This window comes from Lynx rufus, unplaced genomic scaffold (assembly GCF_022079265.1).
Source record: "Lynx rufus isolate CCGP_SWC_20201006 ecotype Redwood Valley unplaced genomic scaffold, mLynRuf1.p SCAF_6, whole genome shotgun sequence".
NCBI lineage: Eukaryota > Metazoa > Chordata > Mammalia > Carnivora > Felidae > Lynx > Lynx rufus.
Window position 1 is genome coordinate 9503567 of NW_025814878.1, and position 19314 is coordinate 9522880.

At 41.5% G+C, this 19314-nt stretch overlaps 1 protein-coding gene across 1 annotated transcript in view; it reads right to left on the minus strand.

Annotated features, from left to right (window-relative positions):
- Positions 1-4300: 4300 nt before the first annotated feature.
- CCDC170 (coiled-coil domain containing 170) overlaps positions 4301-19314 on the minus strand; it is a 62590-nt gene continuing 47576 nt past the window's right edge. The window contains exons 10-11 of the mRNA XM_047102230.1: positions 7348-7584; positions 4301-5620 (exon numbers count right to left, since the gene is read on the minus strand). Of these exons, the coding sequence (XP_046958186.1) occupies positions 5459-5620; positions 7348-7584 (399 nt within the window). The 3' untranslated portion in view covers positions 4301-5458. The remainder of the gene's footprint in view (positions 5621-7347; positions 7585-19314) is intronic.

The window sequence follows — 19314 nt, forward strand, 5'->3', positions numbered from 1 at the left end:
TATTTACAATAACAATGTTGTTCGCTAACATGCATTGCGTACTCCCCACATGCCAGGATATTTTCTAAATGCTCTACATTATTTAATCCTTACAGTAATCTTGTAAAATGGGGCATGATTTCCCCATCTTCAGTCCACAAACTGAGTGATTTAAACAACATATTGTCTCACAGTTCTGGAGGCCAGACGTCTGAGACACCAGCTGAAGCAGTAGAAACAGAGACAGAGGGAAGTTGAGTCCTCATGACATCAAAGGAAACCAGCAAGCATAGGACCAGTAAGAGAACCCGGCCATGAGAGCCACCCTGTACCGTGCACCTGGCACTCCAATTGTTGGACTATCAACCACATTCTGGTTTCTGTGATGTATAACTGTTCCTCACTGACCTCCGACTGGGAGGTCAAGATTCACACCAACACTCATATCCACACTCATCCTTACATTAGCCTCTGATTTCACTTTTGTTTCCTATAACCTTAAAATAATCTGACTCAAGAACCCAGAGAGGCTGGAGTGGGGGGGGGGGAGGGGGGAAATGAGCTGAATGTCACATCAGGGAAGCTAATGGAAAAGAATAATTCAAGAAGGAAATGGTCAATTGTATCAAATGTTACAGAAAGATCTAGTAAGATGAACACTTCAAAACTAATAGAGGTTTGGGGCACCTGGGTGGCTTGGCCCATTAAGTGTCTGACTCCTGATTTTTGCTCAGGTCACGATCTCAGGGTCATGGGATCAAGCCCCATGTCAGGTCTATGATGACAGTGCAAAACCTGCTTGAGATTCTCTCTCTCTCTCTGCCCCCCCTCCACTCAGTCTTGCTCTCTCTCTAAATGAAGAGATTAATTGATTAATTTAGAAAAACTAACAGAGGTTTGCTAACAAAAATGTGAGAACCGGGTGAGTGGAGACCGAAGCCAGGTTGCCGCGGAAGATGGTGTGAAGAGGTGGTGAGACCAGAAAGACAGAGGGAAATAAGGCCCTACGGAGAAGTTGTTGGGGAGTAGAGGGACTGATTTAAGATGAACATATTTAAATGCTGAGGGAAAGAAGCCACAAAGGAAAATGAGGTTGAAAACGCTTTCGAGACAGAGGACAATTGATAGGATGAAGTTAGTGAGGACACAAGCGGCCAGGCGGAGGAAATAACCCGAGGCAAGAAGAGGGAAGGGGGCCACGATATATGCACACATATCAGGCTATTTTAGGGTCTGATATTGAAGATATGTCCTGTAATGGCTTCTACTTTGTGGGTGAAAGAGGAGACAAGATTATCTGCTGACAGTGGAGAAAGAAGACAGGTTAAGAGCCTTGAGGAAGAGTAGAATATTTGCAACAGTCATTTTGGAAAATGGCAGCGAGCTCAAACTGGGGAACTGGGAAGGATTACCAGTTAACCCAGAGGGCTCAGGTGAGAATTTGCCAGGCCACCTGTGATTTCCTCCAGTCTCATCCAGTGGGGCAGGAAAAGCAGCAGAAACATTGTTAGTTGGGACTAATTCAAATCTGAGGGATGAGGGGCAAGGGCACAAGGAATTGAAGGTGTTGGGAAAAGAATGACCATAAAAAGGAACCAGAGTATCTAGGCTGACCCCAGATGGCAAGGCTAGCAGGGAGAAAATATGAGAACCAAGGAAAGCCAAAGAGCACTTACGTGGGGTAAAAGATAGAGGTCTGAAATGATAAGAGTTTATGGAGATTGTAAGATTTTAGAGGTGGAGAAGTTGCAGGTGATTAGAAGATCCTAAATTTGACCAAGGGTCATAGATGTGTGCCGTGTGCCTGTCCAGCTTTCCTTCTGTCATTACATGAGGTTTTGGTTGAACAGATCACCTTGGAACCTCACCCCACCCCACCTCACTGCAGGCCAGTTGGATGCATGGGATGCAGGCCAGTGAGTTCATCCCTTGGCCACAATGCTTGGTTCGGAAGGAGTGCGTGGCCAAGAAGACATGATCAGACTCTTCTTCCCTGATACTCCTTCCATGAGTTTTGGAGGCAGAGAGTGTCTCATTTTCTCAGCTCATGAGTTGAAAAGACCATGTAGCTGCTGGTTATCATCTTTGCTGACAGCATGGAGAAACCCATCACCAGAAGGAGGAAGGGAGACCAACATGCAAAGACAAGCAAATCAAGGAGAAAAGGAAGATGGGTAGAAGCAAAAAGAATCCAAATAACAATCTTAAATCCCTGCGTCTAGCCGTGCTGAAGCTAGTCTACTCCTGAATCTTTCAAATGAGTACCCCCCCCCCAAATTCTCTTTGACTTACAGGAGTTTCAATTGGATTGCTATAAACTGCAATCTAAGGTTTAAGTAGCTGAAACAAAAGAAGGTGAAAGTATGAAGGTCAAGAAGGCCAAGAAACTAAAGATAAAACGTTGTATGAATTTTCCTTATGGGCACTAAAGTCACCCGAGAAGAAGGCAGCACTTAATGTGGCTGGAGAAGACACCTATGAACCATCTTTTTTTTTAATATTTATTTATTTTTGAGAGAGAGAGAGAGAGAGAGAGAAGACAGGTTAAGGGCAGAGACAGAGGGGGACTGAGGATCCAAAACAGATCACAGAGCTCAATGTGGGGCTTGAACCTACGAACCGTGAGATCATGACCTGAGTCGAAGTTGGATGCTCAAGTGACTGAGCCACCCAGGAGCCCCACTATGAACCATCTTTAGTAGGAAGACATACAGGATGTTAACAGGTAACTGCAATGAGGACCAAGAGAAAAGTTATATTCAGTTAGCAAGGAGCCTCAAATGAGCAATGATTTTTATACGAAGACACGGGCGTAACAGTGTGGAGGCAGCATAGAGGAGAGGGAAGCATACAGACCCCACTTACTGAGGAGAAGCTAAGTGGGGTTGTACAATAATGTGGATAAAATCACTATTGCATAGAGTGGGCAAGAGCCTTCCCGATCAAAGGTTATGTAGCCATGAAATGCTTCCCAGTGAAAATTAAACTCCACATCCAAGTCCTAAGTGTTATTACAATATAAATAATATAGACATTCTTTAACCACTTTCCAGCCCACCACCCCTTGACCTTGAATCACCCTCTGTTCATCTGTAAGACAGACAGACTATAAGGTAGAACTGATTGGGTTTAATTGTTTTTTTTTTTCCTAATGGAGATATTTTATGCATGCATTTAAATGTCCCAGACAATGACCAGAATAATCATCTCAAAGGCAATTATCACTCAAGTGTATTTGGTAGAAGAGTTAGTGTTAAATATTTTAAAACCCTATTTAGAAAATCTCATCAACATAACACGTTTTATTGGCCAACATAAAATATACATGGATATTATAGAAGAACAAAATCTAACACAAAAATGTGAGGTTGGTCTGCCAGCTCTAGAATGAATGCCATGGAGGGAAAGCCTACAACCAACTGGCATTTCAACAAGGAGGAAATGGCCTTATTAAGGGATTTCAGTTTGTCTAAATGACAAATAGTTAATGTGCATATGGACCATCTACATAGATAGAACTTATTTTTCTTATGTCACGAAATGGAGAAATATTTTTATGAATTTATGCTTTTAAAGTGACGTCGAATAGTGTTGAAAATAACTTCACAGAGAAGATAAACGAAGTTCGTTAAAGACTGTATTTGGAAAATGAGAACAGAGATATAAAACAGGGGTATAAAAACAACCTCTCCATCTCTGAACACCCCCCACCTTTCTATGGCATGGCTGAAGCAAAGCCACTCAGCAATTCAGTCCTCCAGAGACCCAGACAGTAAGGTTGCCTCCTTCGGTCTGAGTGCGTATGGGTCCGGAACAGCAGCCACTGTCTCTACGGAGCATGTGAGGGGATCTTCAGAGATGACTTCTGCGGGGAAAATACAATTCTGCCTCTCCAGCCTGTTGCAGACCTAGCTCATGTCCTCAGTCAGGGCTGCGAAGGTGTGTTTATTCAGTTGCAAAAGGTACTTTATACTATCCTTGCACACAAGGGAGAAAGCCAGGCGACCATGACCCATCTCCCAGAGGACATCCTTGCTTCCTCTTCCTCTGTGTGATCTGTCATCAGTAAGTGTCCAACTCATTTCCTTTCCTCTAGAATTTGCTTTTTCTCTCTTTTTCTAAAATTTATTTATTTTGAGAGTAAGAGAGCATGCATACGCATGAGCCAGGGAGAGGGAGAGAGAGGGAGGGAGAGCAAGAATCCCAAGCAGGCTCCTTGCTGTCAGCGCAGAGCCTGACTTGGGGCTCGATCTCAGGAACTGTGAGATCATGGCCTGAGCCAAACTCAAGAGTCAGAGGCTTAACCAACTAAGCTACCCATGTGCCCCGCAGAATATGCTTTTTCTCTTAATGTTCGGATGTAATCTGTTTTTCCCCTCTCCTTTAATTAGACACCAACACTTTTTTCAGAAACTGTTTAGAAAATTACATATGGCAAAAATAAGGTAATCGACCAAAAAAGTAAAAGTTTCTCTCAATAAAGTTAAGAATATGGCTTCCTGAAAAATATCTGTGAAATACAAATTTAAAAAGAAGGCAGAAAATGACAGAAAGTCATAATAAAATCCCAATCTGAAAAAAGTACCCCTGCTGTCAGTGCATCTGATAAACTGGTGAATAAAACTGTACAGGATTTCATGTGACAGGTTTCACATTAAAGGTTTGACTTTTCAAGGACTGAGATCAACCCTGCTCCAACATGAAAAATTGCCACCAAATGTGATCTGGCAGCCACATTTAAAACAGGTAAATTTCTTACAGGACCTCAGACCCTGTGTATGTTTTACCAAATAATTTGGTATACTGCCTTTTAAAGAAATCATATGGGTAACATTCATAAATCTGTTACTTTGGGGGCTTCAATTCTTGATTCTATGAATGTCTGCCTTTCTTTATGGGGGCAATTTTCACCAGGATCACAGGAATTCAGGAGAAACGGGAGGAGTGTGATGTAACAGAGAAGGTACAGCCTTTGACCCAGAGCCAGCATGGTAAGACTTCTGGTTCAATTGCTAACCAATTGCAATCTTGGGTAGGTAACACCCTCTCTGAGCCCCAGAGAGGTTGTAAAATCAAACACTAAACCTTCTCCACATGGCTATTATGAGAATTAAATTGGGTAGGAAAGCCCCCAAGTCATAAAAGGAATCCCATAAATGTAAATTCCCTACCACCATTGCCCATTCTAGGTTTACAATCTACTGGAACTCTTCTGGGTCCCAAAGTGCTAGCAAATAAAAAAAATAGGTGTTTTTAGCGTCAGACATTTCCCTACAGCTGGCACCTCTGAGATCCTTTTTTTTGCAAATGACGGATCCTCGCTCTATCATCAAAGTATATGGTATTCGCATACTGATCAAATTTTAAAGGTTTCGGGAATCAGTGAAATCGAGAATTGTGTGCCATCACTTAGCTCTACCTCCTTCAAGAGACATGGTATTCAATGAAGGAGTTTTAAGTGGCTTTGTGGGTGCCTGTCTCACCCAAGCGTCACATCTTTGAGGCAGGCACAGGTGACAAAGTGATGCTGATGTAAATGGATCAGTCTCTCAAGACATTTGATGATTTCATAGTCGGGAAGTGCAAGACTGGTCATGTTCAAGCCCAGCATCTGGGAAACCACTTCCCTGAAGTCCACCAGCTGCAATATCAAACACACACATTAAGGGTGAGAACAAAACATGCTGACTACTGTTGGTCTGAATGCAACCAACCAACCAAACAAAACCCTGTGGAAAACCCAGAGGTACATGAGGTAGGCAAATTACTTACTGTCTTTTACCTTAGTCCTCTCGTTTATAAAATAAGAAGGCGAATCTACTAACTTCCCCCCACGGTCCTTCCGGGCACCAACTGTCAGTGATCTCACAGCCACTTATTGTGGCATTTCATGCCAGGGAGTGTGGCATTGGCTACCAACTCAAGAATCTCAGTGAAAAGCAACCATGAATGAGACCCATGTTCTCACTTCCTGACGGAAATAACCACATGCCTACTTTCCAGAGCTGTTCTGAAATTCGGATCAAATGAAACAATGAATGTGTACGTGTTCTGTATACTAGGAAGTGCTTTACAAATGCTGTGGCTGTGCACACCGTTGATAAGTACGTGGAATTTTAAGTGGGCATGGAACCACTTAAATAAACTAAAGGAAGAACAAAGGGCAAGAAAGTATGAGCTGATGAAAAGAGAAGGAGCTCTACATAATGACCAGATGACATCACATAAACAGCCTCCTCACAAACCATAACATCGGACCCTCCGGGACTACTCTCTGTCGATCGCAAAAAGAAACATGGAGAGGTGACAAGCTTGGAGAAAATGGATGAAAAGATGCCTCATAGTCCTTCACATTCTCATCAACTGTGATTCTGCGCTAAAGCAGGAGCAGATACTAGCAAGTAGTACCCCTTGCTAGAGGTACCTTCCATTTTGGAAAAGATGCAATCCAACCTGAAGACAGATGTTACCTCCAGGAAAACTGCCTTCCAAACATTCTCACCATGTGTTCATTCACATCCCAACCTCCTTCCTACGCTGAGTCCAATTTGGGGAACATAATACCCTCTCCCCCCTAGTGTCCCTGGTGAGAAAGTGGCCCTCAAACTTTTCTCCCCTTTCAAATATGGTCAAAGCTCTTAATTCCTGAGAGGGTTCCCTCTGAGAACACACAGTTTATAGTTTGGCCTTCCTCGGCTCGGCCTGACACATGAGCCAGAGCAGAGGCAGCCAAAGAGAAAAAATATCCTAGGATGAGAGTCCACTCTCTGCCCTTTTGAGCTTCAGAAAGAGAGCGAGATGAAACCCAAAAGCAATGGGGGTCAGGCTGCCCGGTACAGCTCTTTGTGCGTGACCTCCTGATGTGCTCACCAGATAAAACTCTCCTCCTTGCAACCAGCCAGCGAGTGAGGACTGTTTTATGGCTTCCATCTGGGCTAGATTGGCCATCGAGTCTGGGTGCCACTGTTTGAGAGTTGGGACTGTTTCCTGCCACTGATCTCTGCTGGAGATAAGCCTTCCCTCCTGAGGCTGAATTCTGGATGACGCAAACTTCAGAGGCAATCAGTGCACATAATAAAAACCTCTCCACAACCAGAAACTGGCATTTCACAGGCTTTCCGCTGCTTTGATAAGAACGTCTTTTTTCTTTTCTACAATTCATGCCATGAAAATGTGAATTATTATTCTTAGCAGAGTAAATCATTATGGCTATTTTAGTGCCAAAAAGATGCTAGAGGGTAGACAGATACATTGAAATGATATAGAAAGCTTTGTAAATTGTTTTTGAAGAAGCATATGAATAATTTTCAAGCTTTTGAGTTGTCCTATCTTTCCTAAACAAGATGTCACCACCAGATCTCTACCCACCTGCTTTTCTCTCTTTTCTGCTTCTTCCAGAGATTTTTTTAGTGTCTTCATTTCACTGGTTACCACTTCTATCATGTTCCTGGCTCTCTCTTTATCCTCCTTAGCCTCATGCTCTGTAGAATCCAGTTCTGACTTGACACACATTAGTTTTTTCTCAGCTTTCTCCTTCATCTTCTCAAGTTTGTCTCTGGATTTATTTAGGTCTTCAATGGCTTTGGTCTGTTCCAAAGTTTTAATCTAAGAAGTTAAGAGAATGCCAATAATTTCTTTTGTATTTATTTAGGAAAATTGTATCAACAAGATAAACCAGAAGTCAATGAAATTCACTTAATAACTTTTTTATGAATAAAGAATGGAATTCGTCCCAGTTATATAGACTTTGCTAAGCATACATGCTGGGCAAACATGTCTTAAGGCAGTTATAGTTTATAAACATGTCAGAGTACCATTATTGGAGGATGTAGAGTGTGAGGCACTTTGTCTTTATTAGCTTAATATGTAAAATTTTTCCAGATTTGCTTAAAAAGGGTATGAATAAAAAGGTTGAAATTCTGGCAAATACTACAACATGGATGAACCTTAAAGACATTACAATAAGTAAAATAAGCCAGACACAAAAGGACAATTATTGTATAACTCTCTTTATATGAGGTACCTAGGATAGGCTAATTCACACAGAAAGTAGAATAGAATTCCATCCCCAGTGGAGGAATGTGGAGTTATTTAATGGGCACTGAGTTTCAGTTTAGGATGACAAAAAGTTCTGGAAATGGATCGTGGTGATGGTCGCACAACACTGTGAATGTACTTAATGCTACTGAGTTGTATGCTTAAAAATGGTTAAAATGAGGGTGCCTGGGTGGCTCAGTCGGTTGAGCGTCCGGCTTCGGCTCAGGTCATGATCTCACGGTTTGTGAGTTCGGGTCCCGCATCGGGCTCTGTGCTGACAACTCAGAGCCTGGAGCCTGTTTCAGATTCTGTGTCTCTCCCTCTCTCTGCTCCTCCCCTGCTTGTGCGCTCTCTCTCTCTCTCTCTCAAAAATAAACATTTAAAAAAAATTTTTTTAATGGTTAAAATGGTAGCTTTTATGTTATGTATATTTCACCACAATTTAAAAAAAAAAGAACTGGAGGCAGTTTTCATATTTGACACAAAATTTTGAAAACTGACCATTAAAAATAAATATGAATGAGCTAGCACTTAACCCGCACTGGGATGACCATAACCAAAACGAGACACAATAACAAGTGTTGGCAAGGATGTGGAGAAGTCGGAGCCCTTACATACTGATGATGGGAAGCAGCTGGTGTAGCTGTTATGAAAACCAGTTAACCAGTTTTCAAAATGTTAAACACAGAGTTAACACAGGACCCAGCAATTCCACATCCAGGTTTATATATTCAAGAGATTTGAAAACTTGTGTCATACAGAACCTGTATACAAAAAAAACTGTATACAGCAGCACTATTCATGATCACCAAAAAGTCAAAACAACCCAAATACCCATCAACTGATGAGCAGATACATAAAATGTGGTCTCCCCATGCACTGGAATGTCATTTGGCGACAAGAAGAAATGAAAATCCTGACACCTTGGATGAACCCCAAAAACATTATGCTAAGGGGGAAAAGTCAGTCACAAAAGACCGCTGACTGTATTAGTCCATTTATATGAAAGATCTGGGAAAGGCCAGGGACTGGTGGGAGGGGAGATTGGGAAGTAACCGCTAATGGGTTTTAAGGATGATGCAAATGTTCTGAAATTAGATAATGGAAATCTGGTTCCATCCACTATAACACACACAACTTCTTAAGAATTTAGCTCCTTTTCCGGCAGAGAGGAGGCTGATGGCAGACATGCTTGGACAAACTCAAAGCTCCGAACTGGTTCCATGCAAGAGACAGGTAATCCTTGGGAAACTGACAGCTGCTGTGGGACTTGCAATCAAGAAGGCATAAAAACTACCACTGCAGCTTGGGAAATCCGTAGGCCATAAGATGTCAATAGTTGGTGGAGAAAGGAACTCTGAGTCCATTTTTGAGCCAATGACATGGCACTAGAAGACCTACCACTTGAGTCAACTTAATGGCACCCACTAAGTGCAGGTCTACAGAGGTGGACCTGGCAGATCATTCATGGATTTCAAGTTTTCAAAACCCACATCTGAATATGCCTAGCATATTAGATACAGTATAATAGAGTATCGCCTCGACGGTGCTTCCCGAGTGTGATGATGTACAGTGGTCACATAGAAGAATACTCTTGGTCTTGGGGTGCCTGGGTGGCTCAGTAGGTTCAGCATCTGACTCTTGATTTCAGCTCAGGTCATGATCTCACAGTTCGTGAGATCAAGCCCCAAGTCGGTCTCTGTGCTGATAGCATGAAGCCTGCTTGGGATATTCTCTCTCTCTCTCTCTCTCTCTCCCTCCCTCCCTCCCTCTCTCTCTGCTCCTCTCCTGCTTGCTCGCTCACAGACATGTGTGCTCTCTCTCTCAAAATAAATAAACATTTAAAAATAAATAAATAAAAGCTTTAAAATAATTTGTGACATGGCCCAGGAACTATATAAAATACCCATAATTCAGCAATTTGATCATCAACTTAAGAATTTAAAAAGAAGGAGGAGGAGAAGAAAAAGAAGAAGAGGAGGCGGAGGAGGAGGAGTATTCTTGGTCTTAAGAGATACCAGGCAAGTATTTAGGGGTAAAGTGTCATGATGCATGTAACTTACTCTCAGATGGTTCAGCAAAAATGAAAACCTCCCACCCTCATTAGGCAAAACACAGCAATCAGTAAAATTTAACAATTATTACATAAATCATTATGTGAAGAATAAAATACTGTCCATTATACTACTCTTGCAACTGTTCTATAGATTTGAAATTCTTCTTCTGACAAGAAGTCAGAAAAGGGAAACTTCCTCAGCCATAGCAATTTCTTACTCGATACATCTCCAAAGGCAAGGGAATTAAAAGCAAAAATGAACCACTGGGACCTCATGAAAATAAAAAGCTTCTGCACAGCAAAGGAAACAATCAACAAAACTAAAAGGCAACCAATGGAATGGGAAAAGATATTTGCAAATGACATAGCAGACCAAGGGCTTGTATCCAAAATCTATAAAGACCTCACCAAACTCCACACCCGAAAAACAAATAATCCAGTGAAGAAATGGGCAGAAAACATGAATAGACACTTCTGTAAAGAAGACATCCAGATGGCCAACAGGCACATGAAAAGATGTTCAACGTCACTCCTCATCAGGGAAATAGAAATCAAAACCACAATGAGATACCACTTCAAGCCAGTCAGAGTGGCTAAAATGAACAAATCAGGAGACTATAGATGCTGGAGAGGATATGGAGAAACGGGAACCCTCCTGCACTGTTGGTGGGAATGTAAACTGGTGCAGCCACTCTGGAAAACAGTGTGGAGGTTCCTCAAAAAATTAAAAAGAGATCTACCCTATGACCCAGCAATAGCACTGCTAGGAATTTACCCAAGGGATACAGGAGTGCTGATGCATAGGGACACTTGTACCCCAATGTTTATAGCAGCACTCTCAACAATAGCCAAATTATGGAAAGAGCCTATATGTCCATCAACTGATGAATGGATAAAGAAGATGTGGTTTATATACACAATGAAATACTACTTGGCAATGAGAAAGAATGAAATATGGCCTTTTGTAGCAACGTGGATGGAACTGGAGAGGGTTATGTTAAGTGAAATAAGTCATACAGAGAAAGACAGATACCATATGGTTTCACTCTTATGTGGATCCTGAGAAACTTAACAGAAACCCATGGGGGAGGGGAAGGAAAAAACAAAGTTAGAGAGGGAGGGAGCCAAACCATAAGAGACTCTTAACAACTGAGAATAAACTGAGGGTTGATGTGGGGCAGGAGGGAGGGGAAAGTGGGTGATGGGTACTGAGGAGGGCACCTGTTGGGATGAGCACTGGGTGTTGTATGGAAACCAATTTGACAATAAATTTCTTATTAAAAAAAAAGAAAAAAAAGAAAAGGGAACTTTCCCATGCATGATCAATACAACACACATCCTACTCGTAAACGTTTTAATATATATATATTTATAAATTATATAAGCAGCTGCTCTAAATAATATATTCCATGGATTATCAAACATTTTACAAATTGGATACATTACATGAATGAAATCTATCAATTTTAAAACAAAGCTATCTCCCTTTAAGACAGAGATTCCCCTCATATGCAAACTATCTCCCTGCTGCAGAGAAAATGGACAGCAAAGTGGGAAGTTGCTGGGATTGGGATATTGAATTCAAAACCTTGTATTAACAGATACATGCAGCCTTTCTGCTCAGACTGGAAAAACATTTACAGTGGGCTATCTACCAAAAGTGACAGAACACAGCTTGGAGAGCTGGAAGTACATAAATCAGGTCCTAATGAGAAGAATTCATAGCCAAGAATTTCTGAAAAATATGAGACATTATCACAATCCTAAGGGCTGCCTCAGTTCTTGTCATTGGGGAGCAAAGGCGAGTCAAGGAGCTCTGAGCCAAGCCACCAGAAACAGAACTGAAAGCCAGTGGACAACAGAGACCTCAGACTCCTAAATCAAACCCAACAAACAATAGAGATTCCTGGGAGTGGGGGCGTGGCTAAGCTGGTCTCTTAGTTCCCCCTAAAGGAGCCTCCCAGATCCGGCCCAGAGTTCAGCAAGAGCCTGTGCTGCTAATGGTCTTCCGGTGGGGCAGAACTGGTCATAAACAAGACTGACATGCCACCCAGAGCCCAGCAAGGATGGAGAAGGTTCTGAGTGTCTTCTTGAGAGAAAAAATTTCAAAATCTGGTGAACAATTCTCTGTCATGTCAGAAGGTCTGAAGGCCCTCAAAGAGATGGTGATTAAATTTAAAATCTGATGTGTTGAATTCCCTCCCCACCCCACTCCCCAACCCCCGGCCTCGAGGATCTAAATTCTCTAGCTGGAGGGTTTTCAAGAAACTGCATAGAAAATGCAAACCTTCAGGAAGGAGCTAGGCACCTCACACAGACTGCTTGAAGACAGTGGGGTAGCACAGCAGGAGAGTATCCCCACGGCCCAAAAACATGTTATGTCTCTACTAAAGAGAACCAACCACAGGTATCTTACTAGAAGGAAACTGAAGCTGAAATTAAAGGAAGGGGTTCATTTGACGTTGCAATCTGAGCACACTTCCACTTTTCTACAACCCATTCTTTAACCCATTCTACAACCCAAGAAGTTCTTCTTTGTAGGTTCTCCTTGGTGCACACATTCAAAGTGAGGAGAGCTCAAAGCAATTCCAAGCCAGTGGACCTACCTCCATTGAATCCAAGATGGTAGGTTACAAAACTATACATACAAAGAAAGGCTGCCCTGACTGGGTTGGATACAGTTCTGGAGTGGAGAAGGAGCATGAGGAGAAGCTATCTTGTGTGGGAGATTATCAAGAGAGGTAGCAAGAGGGAGAGGCCTTTGCTGCTGGCTAAGGAGTGTTATTCCCTTTTGGTGTTTTCTTAAGACACTACAATGAAGATAACAATGGCTTTTCACTGAGTTTTTGTCCCTTTTGTTGTCTGACTACTGATTTAAGGGCACAGCTCCCTACCAAAATTGGGCCACATGGTACATATGGAAAGCTGATACCTTTCCACCAAATATCTATTCTTTCTTTTGTCCTTCCTGCCCAGAATAGACCCATTTCTCAGGCTGACTTCATCTAGGTGAGGTCCAGGGACTAACTTCTGGCCAATGGAGAAATGCAAAGCATTGTATTGTTCCTGGAAAGTGGCCTTCAGGGTGTCCTCCTCCCTTTCCTCCTCACAGGTGGCTGGAATGAGGCCAGAGCCCCAGCAGCCAGCTTGTGTCAAGAAGTGGCATTGAGGATAAAAGCTGTTGCTGGGACAGTGGAGCAGAAAGAACAAGCCAGGGTTGCTGATGACCCCAGAGCCATCCCACTAAGCATGGCATGTCTTCCTTTCCATGAGAAAGGAATAAACATCTCTCCTACCTAAGCCACGGTTATGAGGGGATCTTTCAATATATTTAGCTGAAACTGATCATAACCAACACAGGCTAAGAAGCAAATGGTGCTTTATGAGTTACACAAAGCGTTTTCTGGATCCTCTGTAGTGCTGCCACATGATGTCAGTGCCTGTGTTTGCATTTGTGCAAAAAACCTACGTTTGTACCAATTAGTAGTACTACTTTAATTATTCTAGGTTAATGAGAGAAGAGCAAAGGTGGAGTTAATGCATAAATAATGTGTTCATGCCAAATGAAGTCTAAACTATGTCATGGTGCGTGTGCAAACAAAATATCTGAAGCACTGAATTAAATCACAGGGTAGCAGAAATGTTCTGTCCTCAGAAAACATAAACTCAAAAGAAGCTGTACTGTAAGCAACTGACACTACACATTCTTATTCACAATGATTGTAGGGGAATAACATAACCTGGCATATTGAATTTATGTCATTAATGTGTTTATTTTTATACTTCACTGTTTTTCTAAATCTGTTCGAAATTTACAGTGGTAAAAATGTACCAAGATTAAGAAATTTCTATACAGCGTTAAGTTTGTACATATGAAAGCGATATTGTAATAAAGTTATTTTGACTCAACACAGGGAGGGGAATCTATAAAATAATATTTTTCTTTCAAAAAGAGATTTCTATAGTAATCAGGTTTGCCTGCCGACTTCAAATTTAAAAGCTCATCTGGAGAGGTCCGTTTTTTCCTGGTCAAGAATTCAGGGGGAAATTTACTGCATGAGTCTTTAAAAGGGAGATTGGGATAACCTAGGAGTCAAGGTCTTTGAGCGCAGTTTTGCAACAGACAGAGAAATGCACAGAAAAACTCCACGCAAATGTTGCCAACAGCCTTGTTCATAATAGCTAAAAAGTGGAAACAATCAAAATGTCCTTCAAATGCTGAATGCATAAATGAAGTGTGGTATATCCAAACGACGGAAAAGTATTCGGCATAAAAAGGTACTGTGATGGTTAACATTATGTGTCAACTGCGCTGGGCCACAGAGCCCAGATATTTGGTGAAGCATGGATATTTCTGTGAGGGTGTCTCAGGGTGAGATTAACATTTAAGTCAGTGGACTTTCAGTAAAGTAGATCTCCCTTCCATAGTGTGAATGGGCTTCATCCAATCATTCAAAGGCCTGAATAGAACAAAAGTGACTCTCCCCGAGCAAGAGGGAATTCTACCAGAAGACAGCCTTTGGACTTGAACTGCAATATCAGCTCTTCCTGCCGCCCTATCCCCAGATTTTAAACTTACCAAATCCATAATCGTGTAAGCCAATTCCTTAAAATCAGTCAATCTCCCTGTAGCCCTCACTCTCCTTCTCCCTCGCCCTTCTTCTATGATATAATAAAATTAAGCACCTCACACCTGTCAAAATGGCTAACATTAACAACTCAGGCAACAACAGACCTTGGCAAGGATGCGGAGAAAGAGGAACTCTTTTGCACTGCTGGTGGGAATGCAAACTTGTGCAGCCACTCTGGAGAACAGTATGGACGTTCCTCAAAAAATTAAAAAACAGAACTACCCTACAACCCAGCAATTGCACTACTAGGTATTTACCCAAGGGATACAGGTGTGCTGTTTCGAAGGGACACATGCACCCCCGTGTTTATAGCAGTGCTATCAACAATAGCCAAAGTATGGAAAGAGCCCAAATGTCCATCGAAGGATGAATGGATAAAGAACATGTGGCATATACATACAATGGAGTATTACTCGGAAATCAAAAAGAATGAAATCTTGCCATTTGCAACTATATGGATGGAACTGGAGGGTATTATGCTAAGTGAAATTAGTCAGTCAGAGAAAGACAAAAATCATATGACTTCACTCATACGAGGACTTTAAGAGACAAAACAGATGAACATAAGGGAAGGGAAACAAAAATAACATAAAAACAGGGAGAGGGAGAAAACAGAAGAGACTCATAAATATGGAGAACAAACAGAGGATTACTAGTGGGGGTATGGGTGAGGGGATGGGCTAAATGGGTAAGGGGCATTAAGGAAGATACTTGTTGGGATGAGCACTGGGTGTTATTATACATAGGGGATGAAGCATTGCATTCGACTCCTGAAATCATTATTGCACTATATGCTAACTTAGATGTAAATTTAAAAATCTTTAAAAATAAGATAAAATAAAGAAGTTGAAAGAAAGAAAGAAAGAAAGAAAGAAAGAAAGAAAGAAAGAAAAAGTCAGTCCATGGTTTTACACCATGTTCTCCAACCAAACTTTTACCTAATAAAGCTGACATTTGGATTTAAAAAAAAAGTGAATTTCACAGCATGTGAATTATATCTTGACTTTTTAAGACATAGAAATGAAATTCAAATGATTGTTTTTAATGTTTATTTTATTTTTTGAGAGAGACAGAGACAGAGCACAAGCAGGGGAGGAGCAGAGAGAAAGAGAATCCGAAGCAGTCTCCAGGATCTGAGATGTCAGCACAGAGCCCGATGCAGGGCTCAAACCCCCTAATGGTGAGATCATGACCTGAGCCGAAGTTGGATGCTTAACCAATTGAGCCACCCAGACACGCCCAAATTATTATTTTTTATACTGATCCTGCATAAATGGTGAAATTAATTCTTAATTTACTAAGTGTACTGGGCTGAACAGTGCCCCTCCCCACCAAAAATATATATGTCCACCCAGAACCTCAGAATGTGCCTTATTTAGAATAAGGGCCTTTGCAGGTATAATTAAGGTAAGGATATCATGATGATATCATCCTGGATTAGGGTGGGCCCTAAAGCCAATGGTGGGTGTCCTTACAAGAGACAGAAAAGGAAGGACACAAGAGGGGAAGGTCACGTAAGGATGGCAGCAGAGAGGGATTCTGCAGGTGCAAAAGCCAAGGGCTGTCAGCAGCAACCAGGAGCCAAAAGAAAGGCATGGAGAGGAGTCGCCCTCAGGTTCCCCAGAGGGAATCAACCTTGTCAACATCTTGGTTTCAGCCTCCAAAATTATGAGAAGAAACCATTTCTATTGTATTAAGCTACCCAGTTTGTGCTCGTTGGTTACGGCAGCCACAGAAAATGAATATAGAAAGGCCATCTTTGCTAATGTTCAGTAATGTTACCTTATGAATAATAAATACAGGGACAAGCACAGGCAATGTACAAAGATGAATAATTGATATCATTAGTCTGTCTTGGGCACTAATATTATATGTCTCAAACCAAAAAAAAAGTCATTTGTAACTAAAATCTCTGATAAATTCATGAAGTTGGCATTCACTGTGTTAGTTAGATCTCTGTTCTCCACTGGAAGGCAGACTTAGCTTAGCATCCTATTTAAATGTTTAGGGGCCTGAGTAATTGTTGAGCCAGTCAACAATTCTCAATAGGAATAAGATTCCCTATAATCTTAGCTATAAAAAGGTGTGGATCTCTTTATGCAAAATAAAACAAATGAACACACAAGCCAACTTTATTTCCTTTCCCAACTCTTCCCTTTTTCATCCAAGAATTCCGGAAGAGCAGGCCACTGACTTTGTGTCTTCTCCTTCATCCCTCAGCATACTGGAATTTGGCTTATTCTCCAAGCCCTCACCCACTACCACTACAATCTACACTACACGTGCCTGAGCCATAGATGTCCCAATGCCAAGTGCAGTGAATAGTCCTTTGGTCTCTACCTTACTGCTACTCTTGATGCTATTGGTCATAGTCTCATTCTGGAGACCCCCTGCTCTCTCAAATCCCTCGGGTTCCTTTTAGTGTCTTCCCTGGTGACTTCACTCTCCTGTTTGAAATTCACCAGTGGCTCCCCAGGACACAAAGGACAGGTCTAAGCATCTTAGGAAATTACACAAGGCCCTGGATGATCGGGCCCCTGTCCACTGCCCAGCTTTTTCTTCCACCACTCCTTGACTCTGGAAATCATCATGGTGTCAGCAGCAGCCAATTAGAGCTTCTATTCACCTGCTTACTGCATCTAATTACCACTAGTGTTATCCCCTCCTCCAATCTCTTTGTCTATAGCTCATTTATTCCCATTCCACCTCCACAATCTTGGCCATATCCATGTATCACCTATGGTAATCATTTTTTTTTTAACTCAACCACCTTTTTAACTTACCTGAATTTCTTTTTTTTAAGTTTATTTATTTATTTAAGGAGAGAGAAAGTGCAAGTGAGAGAAGGACAAAGAAAGAGGAAGAGAGAGAGAATCCAAGCAGGCTCCACACTGTCAGCATGGAGCCTGACACAGGGCTCAAACTCACCAACCGTGAGACCATGACCTGAGCCTAAATCAGACACTTACCTGGCTGAGCCACCCAGGCGTCTCTGAATTCACTTCTATTAAAAGGAATATTATACGATTTCACTAGAATTTGCCACAACATGGTACAAAAATAGACACTCAGATCAATGGAACAGAATAGAGAACTCAGAAATGGACCCACAAACATATGGCCAACTAATCTTTAACAAAGCAGGAAAGAAGATCCAACGGAATAAAGACAGTCTCTTCAGCAAGTGGTGCTGGGAAAACTGGACAGCGACATGCAGAAAAATGAACCTGGACCACTTTCTTACACCATACACAAAAAGATACACAAAATGGATGAAACACCTAAATGTAAGACAGGAAGCCATCAAAATCCTTGAGGAGAAAGCAGGAAAAAACCTCTTTGAACTTGGCCGCAGCAACTTCTTACTCAACACGTCTCCAGAGGCAAGGGAATTAAAAGCAAAAATGAACTACTGGGACCTCATCAAAATAAAAAGCTTCTGCACAGCGAAGGAAACAATCAGCAAAACTAAAAGGCAACCAACAGAATGGGAGAAGATATTTCCAAACAACATATCAGATAAAGGGTTAGTATCCAAAATCTACAAAGAACTTATCAAACTCAACACCCAAATAACAAATAATCCAGTGGAGAAATGGGCAAAAGACATGAATAGACACTTTCCAAAGAAGACATCCAGATGGCCAACTGACACGTGAAAAAATGTTCCACATCACTCATCATCAGGGAAATACAAATCAACACCACAGTGAGATATAACCTCACACCTGTCAGAATGGCTAACATTAACAACTCAGGCAACAACAGATGTTGGCAAGGATGCAGAGAAAAAGGATCTCTTTTGCACTGCTGGTAGGAATGCAAACTGGTGCAGCCACTCTGGAAAACAGGATGGAGGTTCCTCAAAAAACTAAAAATAGAACTACCCTATGACCCAGCAATTGGACTACTAGGTATTTATCCAAGGGATACAGTGCTGTTTCGAAGGGACACATGCACCCCCATGTTCATAGCAGCACTATCAACAATAGCCAAAGTATGGAAAGAGCCCAAATGTCCATTGAAGGATGAATGGAAAAAGAAGATGTGGTATATATATACAATGGAGTATTACTCGGCAATCAAAAAGAATGAAATCTTGCCATTTGCAACTACGTGGATGGAACTAGAGGGTATTATGCTAAGCGAAATTAGTCAGAGAAAGACAAATACCATGTGACTTCACTCATATGAAGACTTTAAGATACCAAACAGATGAACGTAAGGGAAGGGAAACAAAAATAATATAAAAACAGGGAGGGGGACAAACCAGAAGGGACTCATAAATATGGAGAACAAACTGAGGGTTATGGGAGGGGTTGTGGGAGGGGGGATGGGCTAAATGGGAAAGGGGCACTAAGGAATCTGCTCCTGAAATCGTTGTTGCACTAAATGCTAACTAATTTGGATGTAAATTTAAAAAAAATAAAAAATAAAACAAGTTAAAATTAAAAAAAAAAAAGAAGATGTGGTATATATAGACAATGGAGTGTTACTTGGCAATCAAAAAGAATGAAATCTTGCCATTTGCAACTACGTGGATGGAACTGGAGGGTATTATGCTAAGTGAAATTAGTCAGAGAAAGACAAAAATCATATGACTTCACTCAT